At 33.7% G+C, this 24,843-nt stretch overlaps 1 protein-coding gene across 2 annotated transcripts in view; it reads right to left on the minus strand.

Moving 5' to 3' along the window:
• Gga (ADP-ribosylation factor-binding protein Gga) overlaps positions 1–24,843 on the minus strand; it is a 74,635-nt gene that overhangs the window by 29,326 nt on the left and 20,466 nt on the right. For both annotated transcript variants that reach the window (XM_035355248.2, XM_085817723.1), the window contains 4 exons: positions 20,033–20,170; positions 11,432–11,513; positions 11,251–11,346; positions 3,032–3,127 (listed from right to left, as the gene is read on the minus strand). In XM_035355248.2, the coding sequence (XP_035211139.1) occupies positions 3,032–3,127; positions 11,251–11,346; positions 11,432–11,513; positions 20,033–20,170 (412 nt within the window). The remainder of the gene's footprint in view (positions 1–3,031; positions 3,128–11,250; positions 11,347–11,431; positions 11,514–20,032; positions 20,171–24,843) is intronic.

The following is a 24,843-nucleotide window of genomic DNA, read 5'->3' on the forward strand; positions in this document are numbered from 1 at the left end:
TACTTGCATACACTGGTCACCAGAATTAAAGGATAATGACAGAAATAAAATACAACTAATACTTAATGAAAAATTATTAATAGAAATATATACAAAAGCATTAGTTAGCCTAAATTAAAATGTTTGACAGTTGATTATTTGCAAAATATTGAAATTAAAACCAAATTTAAGGAAATTGGAAAATAATGGAAAAATTAAATCACTTCTTGTGGAAAAAATGTTTCTTTAATATGATGTATGGTCACCTTGGATAGATATGCATACCTCACATCTTGATTTCACAGACTTAACCAAAGTGTTGATGAAGGCTTGTGGAAACTGCATGTTGCTCCTCTAAAAGTGCCTTTTTTCGTTCCTAGAGGGTATAGGGAGGAATTTGGTATGTGGAAATTCAGTGTCCTAAGGTATCCCACATAAGCTCAATCGGGTTGAAGTCCAGTGAATAACTTGGCCAAGCCATACAAGTGATATCTTCTGTTTGCAAGTATTCTGATACCACATATGCTCAATGAGGACGAGCATTGTCGTCCATTAACAAAATCTCTGAGCCAACAGCACCCACCCCTAAACAGTCTAACCTGGGAATCCAATACCTCCTCCTCATATCTCTGAGTGGTTACATAACCTCCTTGAAAGACATGCAGCTCGATGTGGCCATTTGTCATTATTCCTTCCCAAACTATTAAACAGCGGTCCACATACAGTCCAACCTCTTTAAGCCTTTGTGCAGCAGTAGAATGATTAATTCGAGTTCCCATGGCAGTCTGAAGGTTTAAAACCAAACCTCACACAGTCGCTTCGCAGTTTCTTCAAGCCGACAATGACAGAAAATTGTGCAGTTGGTGCTCTTGGTCACCTTTGACCAGGCTGCCTGTTAACTAATCCAATGCTTAAAAAGCGACTCCAAATTCTTGATATGACACTTTAAAGGATATTCAAATTTTTGGCGACCTCCATTTGTGTTTGACCTCTCTGTGCAATTTTGCATTCAATTGTATTTAATTAACATAAATAATTATGCAGCATCAGGCATTGGTTGCAACATTAACTTAGTGAGCATATTTTTTCTCATTATTCTTTAATTTTGATGACCAGTGTAAAATTGCAACTGTTTCTTAAAAAATATGCATATCAAGCTTTTTTGTGTAAGCCCAAAAATAAAAACAGAACAGCTAAGTCTTTTGCTCCTCTCTTTTTTTTCCTGTTATTCATATAAATATTGGGGAGGGATGGGAGTCTGCTCAGAAATGCAGCAAAGCATATAACTATGTAAATACATATTTTGGTTACAAAAAGTTAGCATTGCCTGTCCACTGTGCCAGTTGGAATCCTTTCTATGGGAGTGATGCTTACATTATCAATTGAAAATGGCATATCTATTCACTTAATACAGAGAGTTTATTTTCAGCTCAAAAGAAATGAGTTAATCATATCAAATCTGTTATAACCTGCTTTAGCTTAAGTTTTCACTATGATACCAGGAAGTGTTTGATACAATTCATACTTGAATTGTCTCCCCACAATGAAAAGTATTACATTAATTCAAATAGATTAATTGCTTTCAAATTTTTGCAAGTATTTCAAATCTATGTTACTTCTTAGCAATACTTAAATTTGCTTAGTAGATATAATTTTTCTCACTTGATACAATGGACTAATTTTTACAAATACAAACAGCAACATTTTCTCAGCACATACACATGCATGCCCATAAATTCAAAACTGAGGGCAGTAACATAACATTGTTTTCTAATTTATTCATGTAGTAAAATCCTTATTGTGTTTAATCTATAGTTATGTACCGAATTTTAGATTTTAAAGCTCAGAAATTCAAATTCAAATGAGTTGTGCCCTGCCATGTTCTATTTCTGATTGCTTATTTCCTACTATAAGAAGACAGTACATGCTGAAGAATGTATCACATTCTGTCAATGACAAAGAAAGATTTCTTCCTGCTTCTCCTACAGTGCAAAAAAAGCAGATGAATTACATGCAGTTGATGAATTAAAGTTATACACCTACAAGGAGGGAATACTCATTGTTTACAAACGAACTTAATTTATTATTATTCTTCCTGTTTTGAAATTGTAACACATCTCAGCAGAAATGCAAAAGGTCTGGTTCTTATAATAAAATTCATGAACTTTTTAAATAAAGAGAAGCTTTCATAATCTAGTATAATTTTCTCAAAACGTTTGTGATAAAATTTAGAGAAATCTAGACTTGGAAATTGGTATAATTATTTAAAAAACTTAGCACTACTAGTCCATACTCAAAATATTTGAACTGTTATATTACTTGTTGTTACTCAAAATATTTGAACTGTATTTGTTCTTTATTTTCCCCTTCAGGTAGAAAATGAAACCTATACATGAATTAATACTATGTACAAACAAAAGCAAACACATTACGAGTGCAACATTTACTTCACTAATTCTGACAATATCAGCATTAACTGTACCAGTGGAATGACTTTTTGCACGATTAACATAAATCAACAATGAATAATATATATAGCTAACTGATTATATCTGGACATACATTATAATGTAATCTTTGTAAGCCAAGCAAAAATGAATTGTTACTAAGGTTATAAACTGATTAAAATCTTACTTCATTTATAAAAATTTAAGAAAATTTTAAATTCAGTCCTTAAAACTTGTGAATTTTAAGCTTTTGTCGTGTATATTTCATTATTTTATAAGTAATGCAATATTTAACAAAGTTAATACACAAACAATACAGCCAACTTTGAAATACATATAATAATAACTCTCCCACATTAATCAATGTTTTTAAAAATTTGGTGTTAAGCAGCCATGCCTCTAGTTACAAGTGAGTAACAGCCTAACAGATTCATAAATACCGAGTGGTTAGTACTTATGAATACCATATATGATAAAGACAATACGTAAACTGCCATTAAAACATGACTGAAATGCTAAATTGTGAGAGGCATTGTCAAATCTTTATGGTACATATTTCTTTTATAGATTTTTTAGTTATCGAAATTTTTAAATTTAAAACTTACCCAAAGCCAACAGCTGATCATCCAGCAGAGAAGAATTAGCGGCTGCAGACTGAGATTCTTGAACAGGAGATCCAAGATCTAATAATGAAGCCTCCTCTATTAAAAATAAATAAATAAAAATGTATTAACTAATTGTTCAGTATATGAACTTTTTTGTTTCTTTATTATAAACTCATTATCTCAATTTTACCTCTGAATTCATTATCCTATTTTTCATTGATTATATTAATCTGGTTTTCTTTAACCTTTTAACTGTCATGCCCGAGATAGCACTGGTGTTCGAAAATGTCACGTCCGAGTATATCTTGGGGTAATTTTTTTCTGAGTGCATCGTATTGTTATACCCGAATATATATCGGGAGACGTTTATTTCGGCTTCATCTCTTTGTCAAACTTGACTGTATCTCGGGAAAAGTTAATGTGCGCTCAATAAATCATCAAAATAACTTGACAGTTAAAGGGTTAAACCTTTCAGGTTCTCTACATCCTTATCTAAACTGGTTATAACACAGTAACTATACTAATATATTTATTAATAATGATTACTAGCATTTGACAAATATTAAACTTTAGCTTTTAAAAGTCTAATTATGCTTTAAGAATACAACATTAACCCAAAAAATAATTTTGCATAAAATTAATGTACACAACTAAATACAACTAAAAATATGTACTAATTGCATAAACTAAATGTACACAACATATAACAAAAAATGCAACACATATTAATTTTATTAAAGGTGGAAATAACCACATAGTTGTCAACATTGAAATCTTAAGAGGTTATCACACTTGGCTACAGTCCCGGCTAGACAGGACTTTTCAGAGAAACAAGATTCTGGAGGCACTGATTTAACTGAGAGGATTCCTAGAAAAAAGAGCCCCACCTGAAGCGAAATCCCGCCTAGCTACGGATTTTTCCAAACCTCACTGAAAATATCTTGGCTGGACCTTTGTCCCAGGTAGAGACAACCAATCAGATGAAAGTTCTGCTTCTGAAGCATCATGCGATTCCAATCTGAAGGATAATCAATTAGTGTTTGGCGTTCAAGTCTTTGTAGTATAAGTGAAAATGGTAGCCTAGCTACGTGGGTTTCTTGGAATTGTGCAGGTTCTGAGAATTGTCCCTCTCGACATCAAGTCCCGCGTATCCGAAGCATAATATGATTGGGATTTTAAATACTGGAAGATTGATGATGATATCATTTAAAAGGAATTTCAAACTGGCTTTAGTTTCTAATGCATGATTCAGGTTACTGAACTATTTATAATACAATTCTGACATAAAATATACTGTATTTAATTAGATATTTCAAATTTTATAATCTTAGGCTAATTTCATTCTTTAATTTTCTTACACCTTGAGAAAATCATGAGTAGTGAAGGTAAGCTTTTATTTAATCAAAATACCTTTTGAATATGATGAAAATAAAATTAATTACTGGGTATAGCATTTGTGTGGAAACTTTAATGCATCATATAGTGAAGTAAAATAAAATTATATACAAATATTAATTGATTAAACAAAGATTAAGACAACTCGGATCAAATGAAAAATCAAAAAAGACAAAGATCAATAAAATGCAATAAAAATACAATTCAGATAAAATTTAATAAGAAAAATTATTCTGAAAATCACTAGAGATGGGAAAATGTAATTAGCTTAATTTAAGTTTCCTTAATTCAGAGAAATTCGTTTATTACTGGGAAACGTTTCCCTTAGTAAAGGTTAAAAATTAAAAATCATCAGAAGGAGGGACAATCATGCATCTCTGGGTAAAATGCAAGAGAATTGGCAGCTATGTAATTGATTCCATGGTAGAAACCTAGGTCCACTGCTGAAAATTCAACTACTTCATTTATTAGAACAGTTAAATAATATATTTTAAAATTCTATACAGTCAAAAGTCATTAATCCGGACTCGTCGGGACTTTGGCGATTCCGGATTATCGATTTTTCCGGATTATAGATCATCAGTTTAAATCTGGTAAGATGGCATGCAGAAATTATAAAATTAAAAATATGAAACTGTAATTTATGAAATAAAGAACAATTATGATTTAAAGGGTATCAAAATTTACAAAAAAAAAAGCTTAATATTTATTTGTTTACTTTACTTTCTTCACTATCGGAAGTGAATTATAATGACGAGGAATTTTATTTAAATCATATGAAAGACAGTACATCGAGATGAAATACTACATTTAGTAAGGAATTATAAGCCAAATAAAATAAAAACATCTGCCCTGAAGATCAGGATAGTGCTGACAGATCAACTTCCAATTTATTGCGCACCGGCGTTAAAGATAAACAAACGTTAAAGTTTAGATAAACAAAGGATATGCCTTTATCCATTTTTTGCAGGAATTCCACTTTTTGTTTAATGGACTTCGAAACATACTTTCGTAGATCCTTTACATATTAGTAAATATATATCAGAAATTCTATTTGACATAATCGAAAGTTCAAGCTTACTTTTATAAAATTGCTCTAACAGTCTGCAAAAAATAATAAGCCGGAACCAATTCGAAGATTAAGGAACAACACAATCTGCAACATTAACTGAATTAGGTAATTTTAGCTTAGCTTATACCGTCCGTTATACGTTAAACGCACATGCACAAACGTATTTTGGGCATGCGCACGTGCGTATTCGCAGCCGGAAAGGTCTTACGCGCAGAAAGTTTGTAGGTTTGAGGTCCGGATTATGGGTGTCTGAATTAACGACTTTTGACTGTACTATTAATAATGCAGCTACCCTATTCATATGCAATAATATATCCCAATTGCTTTCCTATATATATATGCTATCTGTTACAGCTTGCAGAACTAAAATAAATAAATAAAAATAATTCAAAAAAAAAAAAAAAAGACTTCAATCTTCTTCAAAGACTTCAAAAAAAAAAAAAAAAAAAAAAAAAACATTTCAGCAATAAGTATAAAAATTTGTTCTCACTACTTATTTATTATTGGCAACAATGCAATATATCGTAACATGTTCCTGGATTGTCAAGATCTGCTTAAATACACAAGCCATATGAACAGAAATGCCTGAATATTAATTACAGCTTAAAGTGACAACAGTTTTCAAAGCTAATCAACTAAATAGTTGAAGTAGAACACAAAAAATACTGAAATATCTCTTTAAACAAGAAATTCTCTCTGCATTTTCAGAATTATTGCAAACTACAGAACACAAAGCAAACAGTAAAATTACTAAAAAGTCTCTTAATTAATCCATTACTCTCTCAACTAATTCAGGCTCATCTGAGCCTCTTATTTATACACTGGCTTCCAAAAGTTAAGAATGCAATTCAAATATACAATTTTAAAAGTGTAGTGGAATTTGAGCAGCTGAAAATCTTAAAATGCTGACTGACACGAATTTATAACTTTCATGGGATAATTTTTTTATGATATTCATGTTTCGATAGCTGAAAGAAGACGAATAGCAGATAGTGAGCACTGATTTACTGTTAGAAGCACTGAAGAAGGACATGCAATAAAAAAAGTCACTCTTTTATTTTGTTATTTGGTAATGACAAAACCACTTTTTTTTTTTTTTTTCCTGATTATTTGGCCTGGAAACAATTCCAAACATATCAAACTGTTTTCCAGAGATCTGTGTCTTATATCTACCAGTGATTACCAACACTTCTGACAATCAGTATACTGTAGCAGTAGTCAAAGAAGCAGTCCTTCAAACAATGAGAAATGATTTAGAATTGTTAAACTAAACCTATTGTGGCAAACAAGTTAAAGGCCAATAGATTGTGAGTGTATGTAAGCTGCTGGAATTTTTTCCATGTTGAGAATTTTCGGTAGTCCTTTAAACTCAATGCACAGAGCTTAAACTGCACCAAAGTGCACTGAAGCCTGCATCTGATACTTCTCTTTTGAGATAAACTGTTAGTCAGAGCACAAACACAGCCCTAAATAAAAGCTGTTCCTTCACTTATTTTACAAAACAGAATCGTAGTTTTAGAAGACTAATATGTCTTAACCTGGTAAATGTTTCTTCCCTGAAAAGTATTACTATGTATGTGGATCTAAAAAATAAAAAGTTACAAGCATCAGCATTTGAAAAATAATTATTGTGGAGGTAATAAAGCCCGAGTAAAAACTTTATGGCCAGTAAAAATTTTTGAGAAAAGGGAAACATTTAAACTGAGGAATTAAACTACCATTTGACTGATAATTATTGAGCTTAAATAAAAGTAAAAAAAGTAGAAAAATTAATTTGCAAATATTTTATTATTAGAAAATAGTACAAAACACACAGATGAATATTTGAGCCTGAGTAAAAACTTTAAGGCCAACATAGAAAATAACATATTAAAAAAAATTACTAATTCTTAGAAGGTTGTGTAGGAGCCATTTCTTCGAATTACTTCAAATATTCTTGTTTTCATGGATGAAACGAGTTTTTGACAAAGGGTGGGGTCCGTTTTATACCATTCACCTTCGATAGTAGATTTCAGCTCTGTTGTTGATGTAAAATGTCTCCCATTTGCATAAATTCTTCTTGCTAAGTCACCCCAAAGGTTCTCAATTGGCTTGAGTTCAGGTGATCTAGCTGGCCATTTCACAGTTTCAACATTGTTGACTTGGAACAAATTTTTTTTTGCTGTTACTCGAATGGATTGATGCATTGTCTTACTGATATTTCCAATTTTCTCCAACAAGACATTCAGCATTTGGCAAAAAATGATTTGTTAGGACATTTTGGTATCCTTGTGAATTCATTCTACCTGAAACGAATGCAATTGAGCCCACACCATTGTAAGCAAAATATCCCCAAGTCATGACAGACCCTCCACCTAATTGGCGCTTGGAGAATATTTCTCTGTCATTTCTTATATCATGCCAGTAGAAATTCCAGCCATCTGGTCCATCCAAATTCCTTTTTTTTTTCTTTTTTTATCAGAAAAAATAATTTCTATTCATTGGTTGTCCCAGGTCATGACTTTCTGGCCAAAATTCAAACGCTCTATTTTGTGTCTCTGCAGTAACTGAGGCTTAGTCAATTTTGCTGTATGATTGAACCTTCCAGACCTTCTAATTGTGTTATAAATCGTTTTTGACACACTTTTAAACCTGTTGTCGGAATCAGTTTCCTGGTTGAGTACTTTCCAGTAGATACAAGTAGGCAAACTCTTCTTTCATCATGCGAGGACAAAGCTTTAGGTCTTCCCCCAGTATTCTTTTTACCATAATTGTCTTTCAATTTAAAAAAATTGTTGACTACAGTCTTTATCGCAATAGCACGACTACTCATTCCTGTTAAAGACAAAGCTTCGATTTCTCCTCTTTCACGATCAGTTAACTTCTTACCCTTCGTCATCTTCACAAAGATCACCAATACTTCGAAGAAACGTATGACAAATATGAAAACTGCAGCATTGTCACAAGCTAGTACAGTCAAAAGTCGTTAATTCGGACACCCATAATCCGGACCTCAAAGCTAAAATCTTTCTGCGCATGCGCCGCATTGACGCATGCGCATAGGCGTTTTACTAGTGCGCCCAAGACATTTACGACTATGCATATGCGTCTGCGCAAGTGCAGAATACGTTTTCGCGTGCGCGTTTAATGTATAACGGACGGTGTAAGCTAAAATTATCTAATTATCTATTTCAGTTAATGTTGATGATTGCGTTGTTCCTTAATCTTCGAATTGGATCCGGCTTATTATTTTTTGCAGACTGTAAGAGCAATTTTCTAAAAGTAAGCTCGAACTTTTGATTATGTCAAATAGAATTTCCGATGCTGGAGCTCCCAAAGGATCTAGAAAATGAAAGTATGTTTCGATGTCCATCAAACAGAAAACGAATTGCTACAAAAAATGGATAAAGGCATATTCTTTGTTTATCTAACCGTTCCGAAATCTGTTTATCAATTTCACGCTGCTCTGCGCGGGGGGGGGGAGACGTCCTGGCGCTCAATGAACTGGAAGTTGATTTGTCAACACTATCGTTATCTTCAGAGCAGATGTTTTTATTTTATTTGGCTTATAATTCCTTACTAAATGTAGTATTTAATATCGATGTACTCTGTCTTTGAAATGATTTAAATCAAATTCCTCGTCATTATAAATACCACAAATACAAATCAAATAGTTTTCTGGTTGCAATTTTCTAATTTCGGCTATGCGTAAGGTATGCTTTACGCATCCGCGCGTTGAAAGAAATGTTTAATAAAGTAAACAAATAAATATTAGGCTTCTTTTTTGGTAAATTTTGATACCTTTACATCATAATTGCTCATTATTTTATAAATTATGGTTTCATATTTTTAATTTTATAATTTCTGCATGCCATCTTACCAGATTTAAACTGATGATCTATAATCCGGAAAAATCGATAATCCGGATTCGCCGAAGTCCCGACGAGTCCGGATTAAAGACTTTTGACTGTAGTTGCAATGGTAATTACACGATTATATTTATTTTTAAAAAATGATTGGTGGCCTTAAGGTTTTTACTCAGGCAGAAATACAAACTTTGTAAATAACCACGTTTCTCATAATTATGTATTTACAAATTATGTTTATAGCATTTATTTCTTATCAATGAACTTTAATAATATTATTTGAATCCCTTTCATTTCATTTTACATTTTCTCAAAAATTTTTACTGGCTTTAAAGTTTTTACTCAGACTGTACCTTATCTCCATAATGTAGGCAGGTGGCTATTTGTTATCTAGCAGTGGTTGTGCAGGTAGGTAGAGTAAGTTCGTAGACGTATCAGAGCAATTGAAATGGTAAGACGTTTAGAAAGGTTCGATTGTTAGTGTGCCATTTAGACAAGGTTATGTGATGCCATCCAACACAAGCGCCTAACATGCTGAGTGTCGTTCTCCTGCATAGCAATGCATGGTCCCATACTCCTCACCAAACTCAAAAACTGCTGCAAAAGTTTTTAAGTGGGAAGTTTGAAGTAACCCCTGATATAGTCCAGGTTTAACACCCAGTGACTATTTTCTTTTTCTGAAATTGAGGAACATTTATGTGGAATGAGGTTCTCATCAGACAGTGATATGAAAACAGCTACCAAGAGCTCTGGCTCAATGGGCAGGGATGTGATTTCTACCAAGCCGGGTTAAACAAGCTGGTCCAGAGTTCAGCTAAATGCCTAAACATATTTGGTAATTTTGTGGTAAAATTATAGCCAAGTATGCCCTTTAATTCCCTTTTCCACATATGGCTTTCCTTATTTTCTGTCTGTTGTTAATAAATAATTTTTTATTACTCCTGTAAACTTTTTTTTGGATCCACTCTCGTATTATTTCCTGGTCATGCATATTCCTTGAATTATTTCCTGGTTTTAGATTCAGAGGCAATTTTTTTTTTCATTTCAATAACACAAGTCTGTTAAATAATTTATTTCTGGAGGTATCAGTCTCTACACTTTTATGAGAATAGCTGCTCTAACTCAGTTTAGAATCCAACTGATTCCCAAGTACATAGCATTTTTTCAGTTTAATTTAATTGGTGTAGTTCATGTAAAAATTTAACAGCTTTAAATTTTGTATTCAGTAAAAAATTAAAAACTTGTCATATTAATATTTATAATCATTTCAATTTCTCTTGATTATGATGAAAGACTACCAAGAGCTTCATTAAGGAAGTCGCACATCTTTTTTTAAAATTTCTATCAATGGACTGAAGTGCCAAATCCTCTGCAAATAAAAACAGTGGACTCCACTGCATTATCTGTGTTCATAATTGAGACACATCACTGAACATCATGTTGAATAAGATCAGACTTAACATTGAACCAATATGTGCCAAGTTACTGAGCCAATGAAGCTGGTTCTAATAAATCATTATTTCAGGAAGGATGTAATCCAACAATACATAAATGTATTTACGAGATGCTGTAGTTTGAACAGATTGTCCCATAATTATTACAGCAAATATACACACATCTGGGAAGAGGAGTTAAAAAATCATCTCAATCATTAAAAAAAAATTACTGCTTTTAATTATTTACAACAAAATAAATATCATTTAGTTGCAAATAATTAAAAGCAAAATCCCAAAATTTGTGTCAGTAATAATTTGCCTTTTAACAAAATTTAAAACAATTCCCAAATTTTACAATTAAGTAGGTATTTCATCTGGGTTTCCCGTGATTTCAGACCACAAGTTATTTTTTTAAAACACAACAACAGGTTTAAAGTCACATTTGCAAGTACAAATTCTAAATTAACATACTTGTATTAGAACTTCCATTTTCAGATGGCACACCCATCTTCTTTTTATAATTGTTAATTACAACAGTCAATTCATCATTTGCTTTTAAAATTTCACCTAAAATACATATAAAACAAACATCAGTAAAGAATACGTACCATCAAAACTAAAACAGTAGATAAAATAAATATGTTTACATTACCAAGGCCTTCATCTTTTTCATCCAGTTCTCCAGCTAAACGAAAAAGTTTTGGCCGTAGTCTTTCGCAACTTTCAAAAAGCTCCTGTTACATAGAAAGGAATAAAGGAGATAATGAAGTGATGAGGTTTGAGGTTGGTGATTAATAAGATTATGCAGGAAAAAAAACTATTAATAAATATTAAAAAAATAACTCTGAATAAGATAATTTCATCAAAGTAACTGTGTACATGGACAACGTATAGACGTAAAGACTGATCATTTATTGCAACATCCAATTCAAAAGTTTTGATTACCAATGACGACAGAGTAGAAAGATCATGAAAGTCATCATAGTACAATTCATTCAATAATATATACATTATAAGCAGCACAGACTTAAAAACATAAAAGAGCTCTGTCACTTGTTTAATTTATTACAATCTAAACATATATTATGAAACATATTAAAGAAGGATAATTAAACAATACAAAAAAAGTTACACATATTTTGCTTTTTATACTTTAAAAGTATAAAAAAATTGAAAAGGTAACAATATGACAAAATATTCTATACAATCTAAAAAACATGAAAAATATCGTAAATAATACAGATAATTTCTTTTGTTCAGTTTTCTCCACAAATTTTGCAAAGTAATGCAAAAATTTCATGTACAGTACTGCTAAAGTAAATTTACTTCTTATTTATCTCAAATCAAGCACATTTTGGTAACATAATGTTGTGTGCGTACGAGTTCGTTACGAAATGAATGCAGAAGTTCGATGAAAAAAGGAACAAAAATTTATTATTATCACAACAAAAACGCTTAAATTTTCTCAAATTATCATGCAGTATTACAATATCTCACAGTAGTTATCTTTTAACTACTCAAATGTCCAATAGAACGTAATTCAAAACAGCTAAAGAAAGCAACTCCGCAAATTCGCTACAATCAACAAGAGAAGTTTCTAAACAACAAAAAACTAAGCAACTACACAAAGTGAGATGTTTTCCTCCTTTTATAAGATTTTAAAATCACGCACTAGAATTTTCCAGTACTTTCTTGAAATCAAAAAGAGATATTTATTTATTTAATGCACATGCTCTTGTATTTTCAATTTTCCGGCTTAGCTTTCCCTTAATATTCATCACGGGCTGCACCGCACGAGAAATAAAACCATTTAATTTATAATTGAACTAACATTAGCTTTTTAAATACCAAATTCGTAACACTGCCCCTTTCCCAAGGACTGCACGTCCCGGGCAGTACAATCTCTGGACAGGAAGCTAAACTTACAACTGTGGCATAAATGCAACTGAGGCATAAACATTACATTACAATATCAAACAACATGAACAATAAACCAATAACTAACTTGAAAAAATCAAATGCTATCAGATACTAAATACAAATCAAATCAAATACACATTTAAAAACAAAAAGGACCATGGTCTGATACTATTTACAATTATTTACATTACGTACTATGGCCATAGTAATGAGCTAACCTGTCGTAATGAACGACTTTAGGTTTAGAGTTCGAAGACTTACGAATCCAAACCACGACGTCATTCAGCCTTTTTAGGACTGTGTACGGGCCATCCCAATGTGACTGTAATTTCGGACAAAGTCCTTTCCGTCGAGTCAGATTCCACAACCACACCTTGTCTCCTTCGTGGAATTGATGTTCAGTAGCTCTTGTGTCGTAGCGGGTCTTCATCTTCTCCGTCGCCAAGTTGACTCGCTCTCGTGCAAAGTTGTGCATCACTTCAAACCGTGGCTGGAGATCTTGAATATATTTCTCAGACGATGAAGGAGCATCCGGAGGGCGACCAAACAATAGATCACAAGGCAGACGAAGGTCACGACCAAAGAGCATCTGTGATGGAGAATAGCCGGTAGTCTCGTGGACAGCACTGCGGTAAGCCAGTTAAAACAGTGGTAATTTCTTGTCCCAATCCTTTTGGTTTCTGGAAACCACTAATGAGAGGTTATTAAGGATGGTTCGATTGAACCTCTCTATCATGCCGTCCGACTGGGGATGTAATGGCATCGTTTGGGTTTTGTCAATGCCAAGTAGTTTACATAGTTCTTTGATTACTGCCGAAGTAAAATTCCTTCCCTGATCGGAATGTAACTGAAGAGGCACTCCGAACCTGGAAATCCAGTGCTGTATCATTACCTCAGTTACTGTGACAGCCTCTTGATCAGGAATAGGATAAGCTTCAGGCCACTTGGTGAAGTAATCAATGACAACGAGTATGTATTTGTTGCCATCAGCAGTTCGTGGCAGAGGTCCCAGGATGTCAAAGGCGATACGTTCAAAAGGCGCCCCTACGTTGTAACGTTGCACCTTGCCTCGGCTGCGTCTCCTCGGTCCTTTCCGACCTGCACAGGCATCGCAAGATCGGCACCACTTTTGCACGTCATCCTTTGCATTATTCCAGTAAAAGCACTCACGAACTCTCTGCAAGGTCTTCATTATTCCAAAGTGACCTCCTGTAGGGCTGCTATGTAATTCTTTAAGGACATCAGGAATGCGGGATCTTGGAAGTATAAGTTGCCATCAGAACATCTTCCCATCATCCGATTCGAATTTCCGGTATAAGACGCCGTTTCGAATGTGAAGTGAATCCCAGAGTGCCCAATATTGTTTGGCTGTAGGACTACAGATAGAAATGCCCTGCCAGGTAGGTTTTCTGTTTGATGACTCCATTAAATCAATTATGGGTTTAATGTCGCGGTCTTCCGGCTGGTCTTTCCTGACTTCATCATCACTCCACGGTTCTCGATCAGCCGATGTTGATGTTGTAATTTGTCTTGTGACGGGAGTCAGCAACTTTCCGGGCAAGGTCGTCTAGACAGGGCGTCAGCGTTCCCGTGTGATGATCCCTTACGATGACGGATAGTGATGTCATATTCTTGGAGTCTCTGTATCCACCTGGCTATTTGACCCTCAGGATTCTTGAAATTTAAAAGCCAGGCCAATGAGGCATGGTCCGTGCGGAGGAGGAATTTTCTCCCGTATACATAATGATGGAAATGTTCTACAGCTTTGCCTATGGCGAGCACCTCTTTCCTAGTAGCACAGTAATTCCTCTCCGGTTTAGACAAGCACTTGCTCCAGTAAGCTACTACACGTTCTTGGCCGTCTATTTCTTGGGACAAAACAGCACCGACACTTTCATTGCTCGCATCCGTGTCGAGAATAAATGGTCTGTAGACCTGAGGATACGTCAGGATTGGAGCAGATGTTAAAGCTTCCTGTAAATTGTTAAATGCATCCTCGCATTCCTTTGTCCACAAGAATCTTTGCTTGCTCTCTGTTAGCTTGTGAAGGGGGTCTTGCGATGGAAGAAAAGTCCTTCACGAATCTCCTATAGTAGGTGCAAAGCCCTAGGAAGCTTCTCAACTGATGGACATTTTCGGGACGTTTCCAGAATTTAATGGCTGACACCTTTTCAGGATCCGTGCACACACCTTCTGCAGAGATGACACGTCCCAGGTAAGTCACTTCCTTTCAAAACAATTTGCATTTAGCAGGACTCAGCTTCAGATTGGCTTCTTTCAGTTTCTGAAGCACCTTCCTAAGATTTTCTAGATGCTCTTCAAAACTCTTTCCGACGATGATGATATCGTCCAGGTATATCAGACAGGCTTCGTAGGAAAGACCTTTCAAAACAGTCTCCATAAGGCGTTCGAATGTTGCCGGCGCATTACACGGTCCAAACGGCATCACCTTGAATTGCCAAAGCCCTTGACCCATAGTAAATGCCGTCTTTTCTCGGTCTTCAGGGTGTATTTCTACCTGCCAATAACCACTCTTTAAATCAAGTGTTGAGAACCACTTGCTTCCAGAAAGAGTGTCTAGAATGTCGTCAATTCTAGGAAGAGGGTAACGGTCTTTCTTCGTAACCTCATTCAACCGGCGATAGTCGACGCAAAATCTTGTTGAGCCGTCTTTCTTTCTGACTAGGACGATGGGAGATGCCCATGGACTTGCTGAAGGCTTGATGACATCGCCTTCTTCCATATCCTTTAAAAGCGTTTGTACCTCTTCCTGTTTAGCAAACGGTAGACGTCTTGGATGTTGCTCGATCGGGGGATAATCGCCGGTATCAATTCTATGTTGTGTCAAACTGGTTCGACACATGTCAGAAGATGAGCGAGAGAAAACAACTTGAAGATCTTTAATGATGCGATCGGCAGCATTCTTCTCTTCATCGTTTAATTGCGCATTCTGAAGTAACTCTGATGTAATGCTTTCTGAAGAAAAGGACTCTTGGATGTTACTCTTTCTTTCAATGGTGGTTACTGGAGTACATGCTGCAACCACTTCACCTTTCTTAATAATTCTCACCTTCTCAGTTACATTGGCGACTCTCACCGGGATAACCGTTCTGGATAGGTCGACGAGTGTTGAGGCTACTACTACTCCTTTTGGGCTATTACAGTTATTGGGATATTCTATGATGCCGTAGCGGAAATTTCTGTTTTCGGCTATGGATCCAGGAATTAAAATTTCTGTTCTTGCCGGTATTGTGATATAGTCTTGTGCTATGATTTTATGGACAGATTTAACTTCTTCATCATTAACTTCAAATAAAGCTATGTCCTCAGATCTAGAATGCAATTCGTTATTTTTAAAGTCCAAGGAAAAATTGTATTTCCTTAGAAAGTCCAAGCCGAGTACGCAAGAATCAGTGATCTCTGCTACATATGCTGTGTGATGATAAGCAGCACTTCCAAACGTGATGTTAACATTTACTTTTCCATCGATGTCGATCTTATCACTGGACACAGTCTGTAGGGTAACGCAGGGTGGCGTCCAGATAAGTTTGCTTCGCAATTGTTGAGTCAAATCTTTTTGGATGATGGTAACGTTGGCTCCTGTATCTATCGTCATATTGCAGGGAACTCCATTAATATGTCCTATTATGAAAAGTCCATTACTGCTGCCTCTCACTGCAGAAATCTGAAGCGCTTTAAACTGGGGCTTTTCATTATCTGGCAACCTCCACCCCACGAGATGGCCACTAATTAGTTTTCCTGCTGTTTGTTAGGAGTGGTCTTAACATCCGTGCCCTGGAGTGTTCTGCAGTTTCGTCGTATGTGTCCTTCAGCACCGCAGTTCCAACATTTTAAAGTCGGTTTCTTTTCATTGATATTTCTTCTTAAGTCATTGAGTTGTCTGGTTATATTGTCTAAACGAACAGTAACTTGATCCCTTGGTTCCTGGACATGAGCAGCTCTGATTGGGTGGCGGTCTCCACGAGTGGCTTGCTGGGCTGCCTCAAATTTCATGGCATACACTAAAGCGCTTTTCAGATCTTTAACATCCGCCATTCGCAGTGCTTTCTGTATTTCAGGGTCCCGGATGCAATCGATGAAATATTGCAGGGACAGTATTTCCCTTGTTTCTGTCGGGCACTCAGTAAAAGGCATTATGTGACAGCCTTTCAACATCCGTGGCGAGCTCCTGAATTGTTTCGGTGAGCTTCTGTTGACGGGATTTTAATTGGAGCCTGCTGTAGTCTTTTAAACATTTCTCGCCGAAGCACAGCTTCAAACCACTGGATAGAGCTTCGAAATCTAGCCTTTGATTTTCGGGAAGCGTCTGCAGGATATCCGCTGCATCTGCTCTCAGAGAAGCGGCGAGATGACAGGCCTTAGCTTGGGAATCCCATCCATTCGCATACGCAACGATAGAAAACTGGGTCTTATACACTTGCCAGGATGTCTTCCTGGCAAGTGTATAAGACTTGTGTGGATATATCATATGTGAATAGCTTCAGAGATGGACGAGCAGGCATTGGTAAGAATTTAAAATCATCACTCTTGCTCCCTGCCATCGCTACGAATTTTTTTTAAGTTTCCATTTCTTTGGCAACTGCAGAAACTCTCTCTTCAATTTGTTGTTGGACGGCCGAAACTGTTCCTTCGACTCGTTGCTCCACAGCCGACACTCTATCTTCTATTTCATCTTTGACAGAAGAAAACTTTTCTTCAATTTGCCCGACTTTATTTTCGACAGCTCCTATTCTGTCTTCCATAGCCTCAAATTTACTTTCTAATACGCAGGTTATTTCTCTTTTCATTTCGTCTTGACCTGCTTCAATCTTTTCTTGTACAGCTTTTATATCTTCTTTAAAAGTTACTTGACCAGCTTCCAACTTTTCGTGAACGGCTTCCATTTCCTTTTTAACAGATTCCATTTCCTTTTTAACGGATTCTTCCATCTTTTTCTGACCAGCTTCCATCTTTTCCTGACCAGATTTCATATCATCTTTCATTTCTTCTTGTCCCGCTTTTATTTCTTGCTAGCCCGTTTTCATTTCCTCTTTAAATGCAGCAAAGGCTAATATCAGCTGTCTTAACTGCTCTTCCATTGCTCTTGTGATTGGCATTCAAATCCCACTTCTGACACCAAAAAATTGTTGCGTGCGTACGGGTTCGTTACGAAATGAATGCACAAGTCCGATGAAAAATGAACAAAAATTTATTATTACACAACAAAAATGTTTAAATTTTCTCAAATTATCATGCAGTATTACAATATCTCACAGTAGTTATCTTTTAACTACTCAAATGTCCAATAGAATGTAATTCAAAACAGCTAAAAGCAACTCCACGAATTCGCTACAATCAACAAGAGCAGTTTTCTAAACAACAACAAACTAAGCAACTACACAAACTGAGATGTTTTCCTCCTTTTATAAGATTTTAAAATCATGCACTAGAATTTTCCAGTACTTTCTCAAAATCAAAAAGAGATATTTATTTATTTAATGCACGTGCTCTTGTATTTTCAATTTTCCGACTTAGCTTTCTTTTAATATTCGTCACGCGCTGCAGTGCGCGAGAAATAAAACCATTTAATTTATAATTGAACTAACATTAGCTTTTTAAATACCAAATTTGTAACACTAATTTCAGTTTCATGAGAGCTAACTATGTTCATTTTACATTATAATACAGCTTTTATGACTGCCCTTTCAAAACCATAATAAATTTATCATTTATTGCCTAATTTCATTATCATCCTAAATTTCCATTTCCATGCACATTTCGTTCATATCCAGCCAAAATTTTATCAACAATATTGAGTATTTAAGCACAATTTAAAAATTTCAGTTGTTTTTGAGATGATTTTTAACTTAGCTGATTTTACTTCTGACCAAATCTAGCCTCTACTCTATAAAACACCTATACATTGTCTTGATAAATAAGGGATTTATATTTAATATTTTTCTCAATTAATAACACTCACCTAATGCAGATTAATCTTGTCAGGGCATTAAAAATTAATAATACACAATATTAAACTGGTCCTCAAAACAAAACATCATAATTTATGTTTTACAGTATATGTTAATAATAATGTTAGACGCACTTCCACCATTTTGACAAAGTCGTTAATCCGGACTCGTCGGGACTTCGGCAATTCCGGATTATAGATCATCAGTTTAAATCTCGTAAGATGGCATGCAGAAATTCTAAAATTAAAAATATGAAACCGTAATTTATGAAATAAAGAACAATTATGATCTAAAGGGTATCAAAATTTACAAAAAAAAAAAAAGCTTAATATTTATTTGTTTACTTTATTTAACATTTCTTTCAATGTAAGTTGTTTAAGTTGCTTCATTTTATGTGATACTAATACTTTCTCTTTAATTCTATAAACAGACATAATTTCTTGTTCAGTTAAAAAGTTCCGCTGTTCAAGTCCCGTTAATTGCTGTGCCGAGAATACCGACTAACTGGTCAATCAAAATTTTTTCGTTTTCACTAACCTCTCTGTCACATTCTTTATGTCTTTATCCATTTTTTTCAGCAATTTCACTTTTTGTTTGTTGGACATTGAAACATACTTTCGTTTTGTAGATCCTTTGGAAGTTCCAGCATCGGAAATTCTATTTGACATAATCGAAAGTTCAAGTTTACTTTTATAAAATTGCTCTTACAGTCTGCAAAAAATAATAAGCGGGATCCTATTCGAAGATTAAGGAACAACGCAATCATTAACATTAACTGAAATAGATAATTAGATAATTTTAGCCTACATCGTCCGTTATACATTAAACGCGCAGGCGAAAACGTATTCTGCGCTTGCTCACACGCATATGCACAGTAGTCAAGTTCTTACGCGCTCGCGTAAAACGCCTGTGCGCATGTGCTAACGTGGCACATGCACAGAAAGTTTTTAGCTTTGAGGTCCGGATTATAGATCATTCCGGATTATGGGTGTCCCAATTAACGACTTTTGACTGTACTGAAAGGTTAACAAATGAAACTATTCATATGATAAAATGCTGTTAATTCTTATATGAATTATAAATGATTATTTTGAATGTGATAAATAAAATACTTTTTGAATTACTTTTTAATTTCTTTGAGTCTATGTTAGAAAATAAATATACTAGAATTTTTTTAAAGATTTACAAGGTCTTCAAAAATTAGTTTACGGATTTTCTTTTTATAGTGGACCATCATATTATAACAGTAAAAAATAATTTTTATCATTGCCGAAAAGTTAAAATCTTGCTGAGAATACATATGGAAAAAATAATATATGACAGTAATTTAATGCATGAACAAATATTAAAATATTTAAATTCACCTTCATTAAATCTTTTTCTTCCTCAGATGCTTCTCCAGGTTTATAATGCTCTAACATATCAGCCAACACACTAGCATTATTGTGTACTGTTTCCAATTCTGTTGATCTTTTTGCCATCAGTTCCATTTTTTTATCTGCCTAAATGAAACATAAGGCATTTAGAAACCTTAAGTCAGCAGAGAAATTCACTTAAACTGGTATTTAATATAACAATTGCAGTTGTATCAATACATATAAGAATTTAAACTACACTCTACTTTTTTTATGCACAATTTTTCACCAAACTCGAAACTGTAAGATAATAATAAATAAGAAAAGGTTCTGCACTGAAAATTATGAATATGCAAGGTAAAAAAGCCAGCTGGATGTTTTTCTAAATGTCTAAATATTGAATATAATAAAATTCTTCGTAACTGATACCCAATTAAATGGCAATATCAAAAGAATGACACTTTGGAAGGTCTAAATTTAAATGCAAAATTCAGGCTTATAAGATTAAAACATACATTACTGGCTAACAATCTGAAGACTTAAATGCAAAAAATATCTGTGTTATGTTTTCACTGTCCAATGTAATAAACCTTATCCAGTGAATCAATTATCCAGAATTATAAAGATGAATTACCAGTCCCTTTTCATACATCAATATGTGAATTCTGTAGATGGTATCTATGAATTTCAGAAACAATTCACATTGAAAGAAGCTAGGTTTACTTTCCAATGCTCCTGCTTTGGATAAATGTAAAAAACATTACATGGCTGTTAGTATAAACTGTGGTCTATGATCATGTTCATGGACTACGAGTCAGGTGATGAAGATTATCTTGATTTTAAAACACATGCGGTGCCTGCGTCCAACATCTTGGAGTTAGTTACATGTTTGGAAAAGATTAGTGTTAGTAAAAAGGGGATTACAGGTTTGGATTGATATAGACAATTCTGCTCTCATTATACTTTCTTAAGATGATGATGAATAATCAGGTATGTACTAGAAAAAAGAAAGACAATAGAAAGGAGGGAGAAAAGGCAAACAAAGATGACACACAAAACAGTGGACGTTATGTGGAAGGAAGCTGATGAAGGAATGTAGACTTTTAATAAGAATTGAGCAATATTCATCTGTGTCAGTACAGGATCTTATAAAAGTTTCACTGTATACTTAAAACTGCAGAGGCAATTTTTAAAGCAGATGAACATTTCATGTTGCATATAATCACACTTAGAAATTCATAACTTTCATATGATAATATATATATTATTTCCACATGTTGTTCAATGTTTTTTCTTCCTGAACTATAAACTCATGTGTATGTGTTTAATTTTAAATAATTTGTACAATTTTTTATATTGTTTCTTTAATACCAACAGCTTGAAAAACACAAATGGTGAACTATGTATGTCGCAATTCCTATACATGGCATCACAAAACAAAAAAAAGAAAGTTCTTGAAACATATATTCAATTATTTGGAAAAATCTGGAATCGGCAAGATCCAACCAGATTAAGAGATTTACACTCATGACTACTGCCCGATTTCCAAGAATTCCAGAATTTCCACATTTCCCAATATGCAATTCAAGAGTTTCTTATATTCTTGTATCAATGTATGTACATTAAATAAATGCATTATAGAGATTTACCTCCAGTGCAGTACAACTGAATTGAGCTACTTCATTAGCATTGTAGATATCAGCTGGACAATAGTTTCTAAAGTGATTTCAATATTTTATTTAATGTTCACTGCTTTTCCCAAAACCTGCGAGTTTTTGTATACAGTGTTATAAAATATTCTACAATTCAATATCATACAGTTCTTTAAATCTTCTCTCCGGGAAATTTTAAAACAAATATTATTTTTTAAAAAATTGCCTTGTAGTCTCAGCTTAACCTTGCTCATTAAATAATACAATATGAGCAAATATCAGGGGCATTTTTGTTAAACTGAAAAGCAGGCTTCCATTATCTTATCTAAGTCTGTGAAAACAGAAATGTTGAAAATACTGTAATTATTATGAAAACACTTTTAAATTAAAAAAAATAATTTAAGAATACTGGTGTTTAAAAATATTTACTGCTATCATAACAAGCAATACAATTTTTAAAACTTGAATGCTATGAGAATGATTAGGTGCCATCTCAAATAGGAAAGATATACAGTCAAAAGTTGTTAATTCAGATGTCCATAATCCGGACCTCAAAGCTACAAACTTCCTGCGCATGCGTAAAAGCATAATGCATTTATGCATGCGCGTTTAATGTATAACGGATGGTATAAGCTAAGCTAAAATTATCTAATTATCTATTTCAGTTGATGTTGCAGATTGCGTTGTTCCTTAATCTTCAAATTGGATCCGGCTTATTATTTTTTGCAGACTGTTAGAGCAATTTTATAAAAGTAAGCTTGAACTTTCGATTATGTCAAAAAGAATTTCCAATTCCGGAGCTACCAAAGGATCTACAAAGCGAAAGCATGTTTCGATGTCCATCAAACAAAAACTGGAATTGCTGCAAAAAAAATGGATAAAGGCATATCCTTTGATTCTCTACCCATTCTGAAATATGTTTATCAATTTCACACTGCTCTGCGGGGGGGATGATGCGGCGCAATGAACTGGAAGTTGATCTGTCAGCACTATCCTTATCTTCAGGGCAGATATTTTTATTTTATTCAGCTTATAATTCCTTACTAAATGTAGTATTTCATCTCGATGTACTCCGTCTTTTATATGATTTAAATCAAATTCCTCATCATTATAAATATCATGAATACACATCAAACTGTTTTCTGGTTGCAATTTTCTAATTTCGACTATGCGTAATGTATGCTTTACACATGTGCGTGTTGAAAGAAATGTTTAATAAAGTAAACAAATAACTATTAAGCTTTTTTTTTTTTTTGTAAATTTTGATACCCTTTAGATCATAATTGCTCTTTATTTCATAAATTACGGTTTCATATTTTTAATTTTATAATTTCTGCATGCCATCTTAAAAGATTTAAATTGATGATCTATAATCCGGAAAAACTGATAATCCGGAATCGCCGAAGTCGCAACGAGTCCGGATTAAAAACTTTTGACTGTAGATATTTTTAAATCTGATAAGAAGGTAGCTTTTTGTTTTCTTTTCTTTTGAAAATGGTATTAATATATGGCAATCCCCATATAAATTTTATTAGCACTGGAAATTCAAAATGCACAGTGAGATGCAGTTTTGTCTGAAGTATCAATTAAATAACATGCCAGGGTGAGTTTTGCATTTTTAGAATAAAAACACTATTTCTGAATGGGTATGTGCATTGTCATGATGCAGGAGCCATCCATAACCACACAGATAATCTGTTAAACATCTGGAACCTCCATGTAGAAGGCAACATTCACTGCTCATTTTTCAGTAAGAAATTGATGGTGGACAAAGACTTAAAATCATTATCTCTATAAACAACCTTTCTGAATTGCCTAAAATTTTTTCTGAAGTTTCAGTAGGTAGGTTTTCTTTAGTTTATGCATTGTCCTACTTATGCATTGTTAATGCACTGTCCATTTATCGATCTCAGCCATCAAGCAGAGAGGGAAAAAAGGTATACCCCAAAGAAAAAAAAATTTACTTTTAGTTGTATGCTTGCATGAATGGTCTGATTGTTACTGATGCTCCAATGGGTCTCATGCCAACAGGGCAGCCAATGCATATCGCCAAACATTGTCTTAAAATTACTCTATAAGCTTAGTTTGCATAGACGTTCGAAAGACTACATCTATCTGATGTGAGAACATGCATCTATTTCATTCTCTTTAAAAGAAAAGAAAAAAAAGCAAGAAAATCAAGGTTAAAATTCTAAATAACATTTATATTACTTCATTTTTTTCCCTTATTAAATGTCTTAATAGCACTGCATTGAAACCAATTTTCAGTTTACTTTTTCATCAATATTATTTATTTATTTTTTTAAAACCAACACAAATAATACAGAATTTCTTTATGTTTGCCATTAAAGTAAGTTCATGTTGCAGCAACTTCAAAATACACCAGTGACAAAATTTTGTCATTCTTGACATATTGCTACCATCATCTGGCTCCCTTTATGATAAATTCCCATTTATTTTCCATATTACAGCCACGTCTCACTTGTACTTTGTCAGATGTCTGTATATATAATTTTGTTAATTCTTTTTACAATAATGATTAATTAAGATTACATTAATAGTCTTTGCTCTTCATGCTAATGTGACAAATATCTATGACTATCAATAATTAATGAACTTCCAGCAAAGTATAATAAGTTAAAATTTTAAAAAAATATTTCTGTAAAATGTTTTTCATTGCTTCTTAAAATTTTTTTAAATAAATTTTCCTTTTAAAGTTAACTAATAATAATTAATAACAAAAGTAAAAACAGTATTGTCATTAACTTTTAATGCATAACATTCTCAAGCTCAAACTGGTGTAAAATTTATAGTGTCACTATTAATTTATATAACTATAAATCTATAACACCCCTGGGGTAGGACATTTACTACAGGTCCACTGAGAAGCTCATACAAGAAAGTAAACTATGAAAATTTACTACTGTTTCGTTAAAGCCATAACATCACTTTTTGGTACCAAATTGTCATATTATTCCTTATTTTGTTCTCTACATTTAAGAAACGTGAAATTACATACACAGGAAAAAAAGGGATATATTCAAAAGTGAGGGGGAAAAAAATAAAATAAAATAAATAAATAAATAAATATTATACTAAAAAAAAAAAAAAAAAAAAGAGTTACATGTGACTGAACAGGAGGCAAAAAACTAAAAGTAGGATTTAATA

The sequence above is a fragment of the Stegodyphus dumicola genome, chromosome 5, assembly GCF_044657685.1.
Source record: "Stegodyphus dumicola isolate Sdum_Otavi_A_Nest chromosome 5, ASM4465768v1".
In the NCBI taxonomy this organism is placed as follows: Eukaryota; Metazoa; Arthropoda; class Arachnida; order Araneae; family Eresidae; genus Stegodyphus; species Stegodyphus dumicola.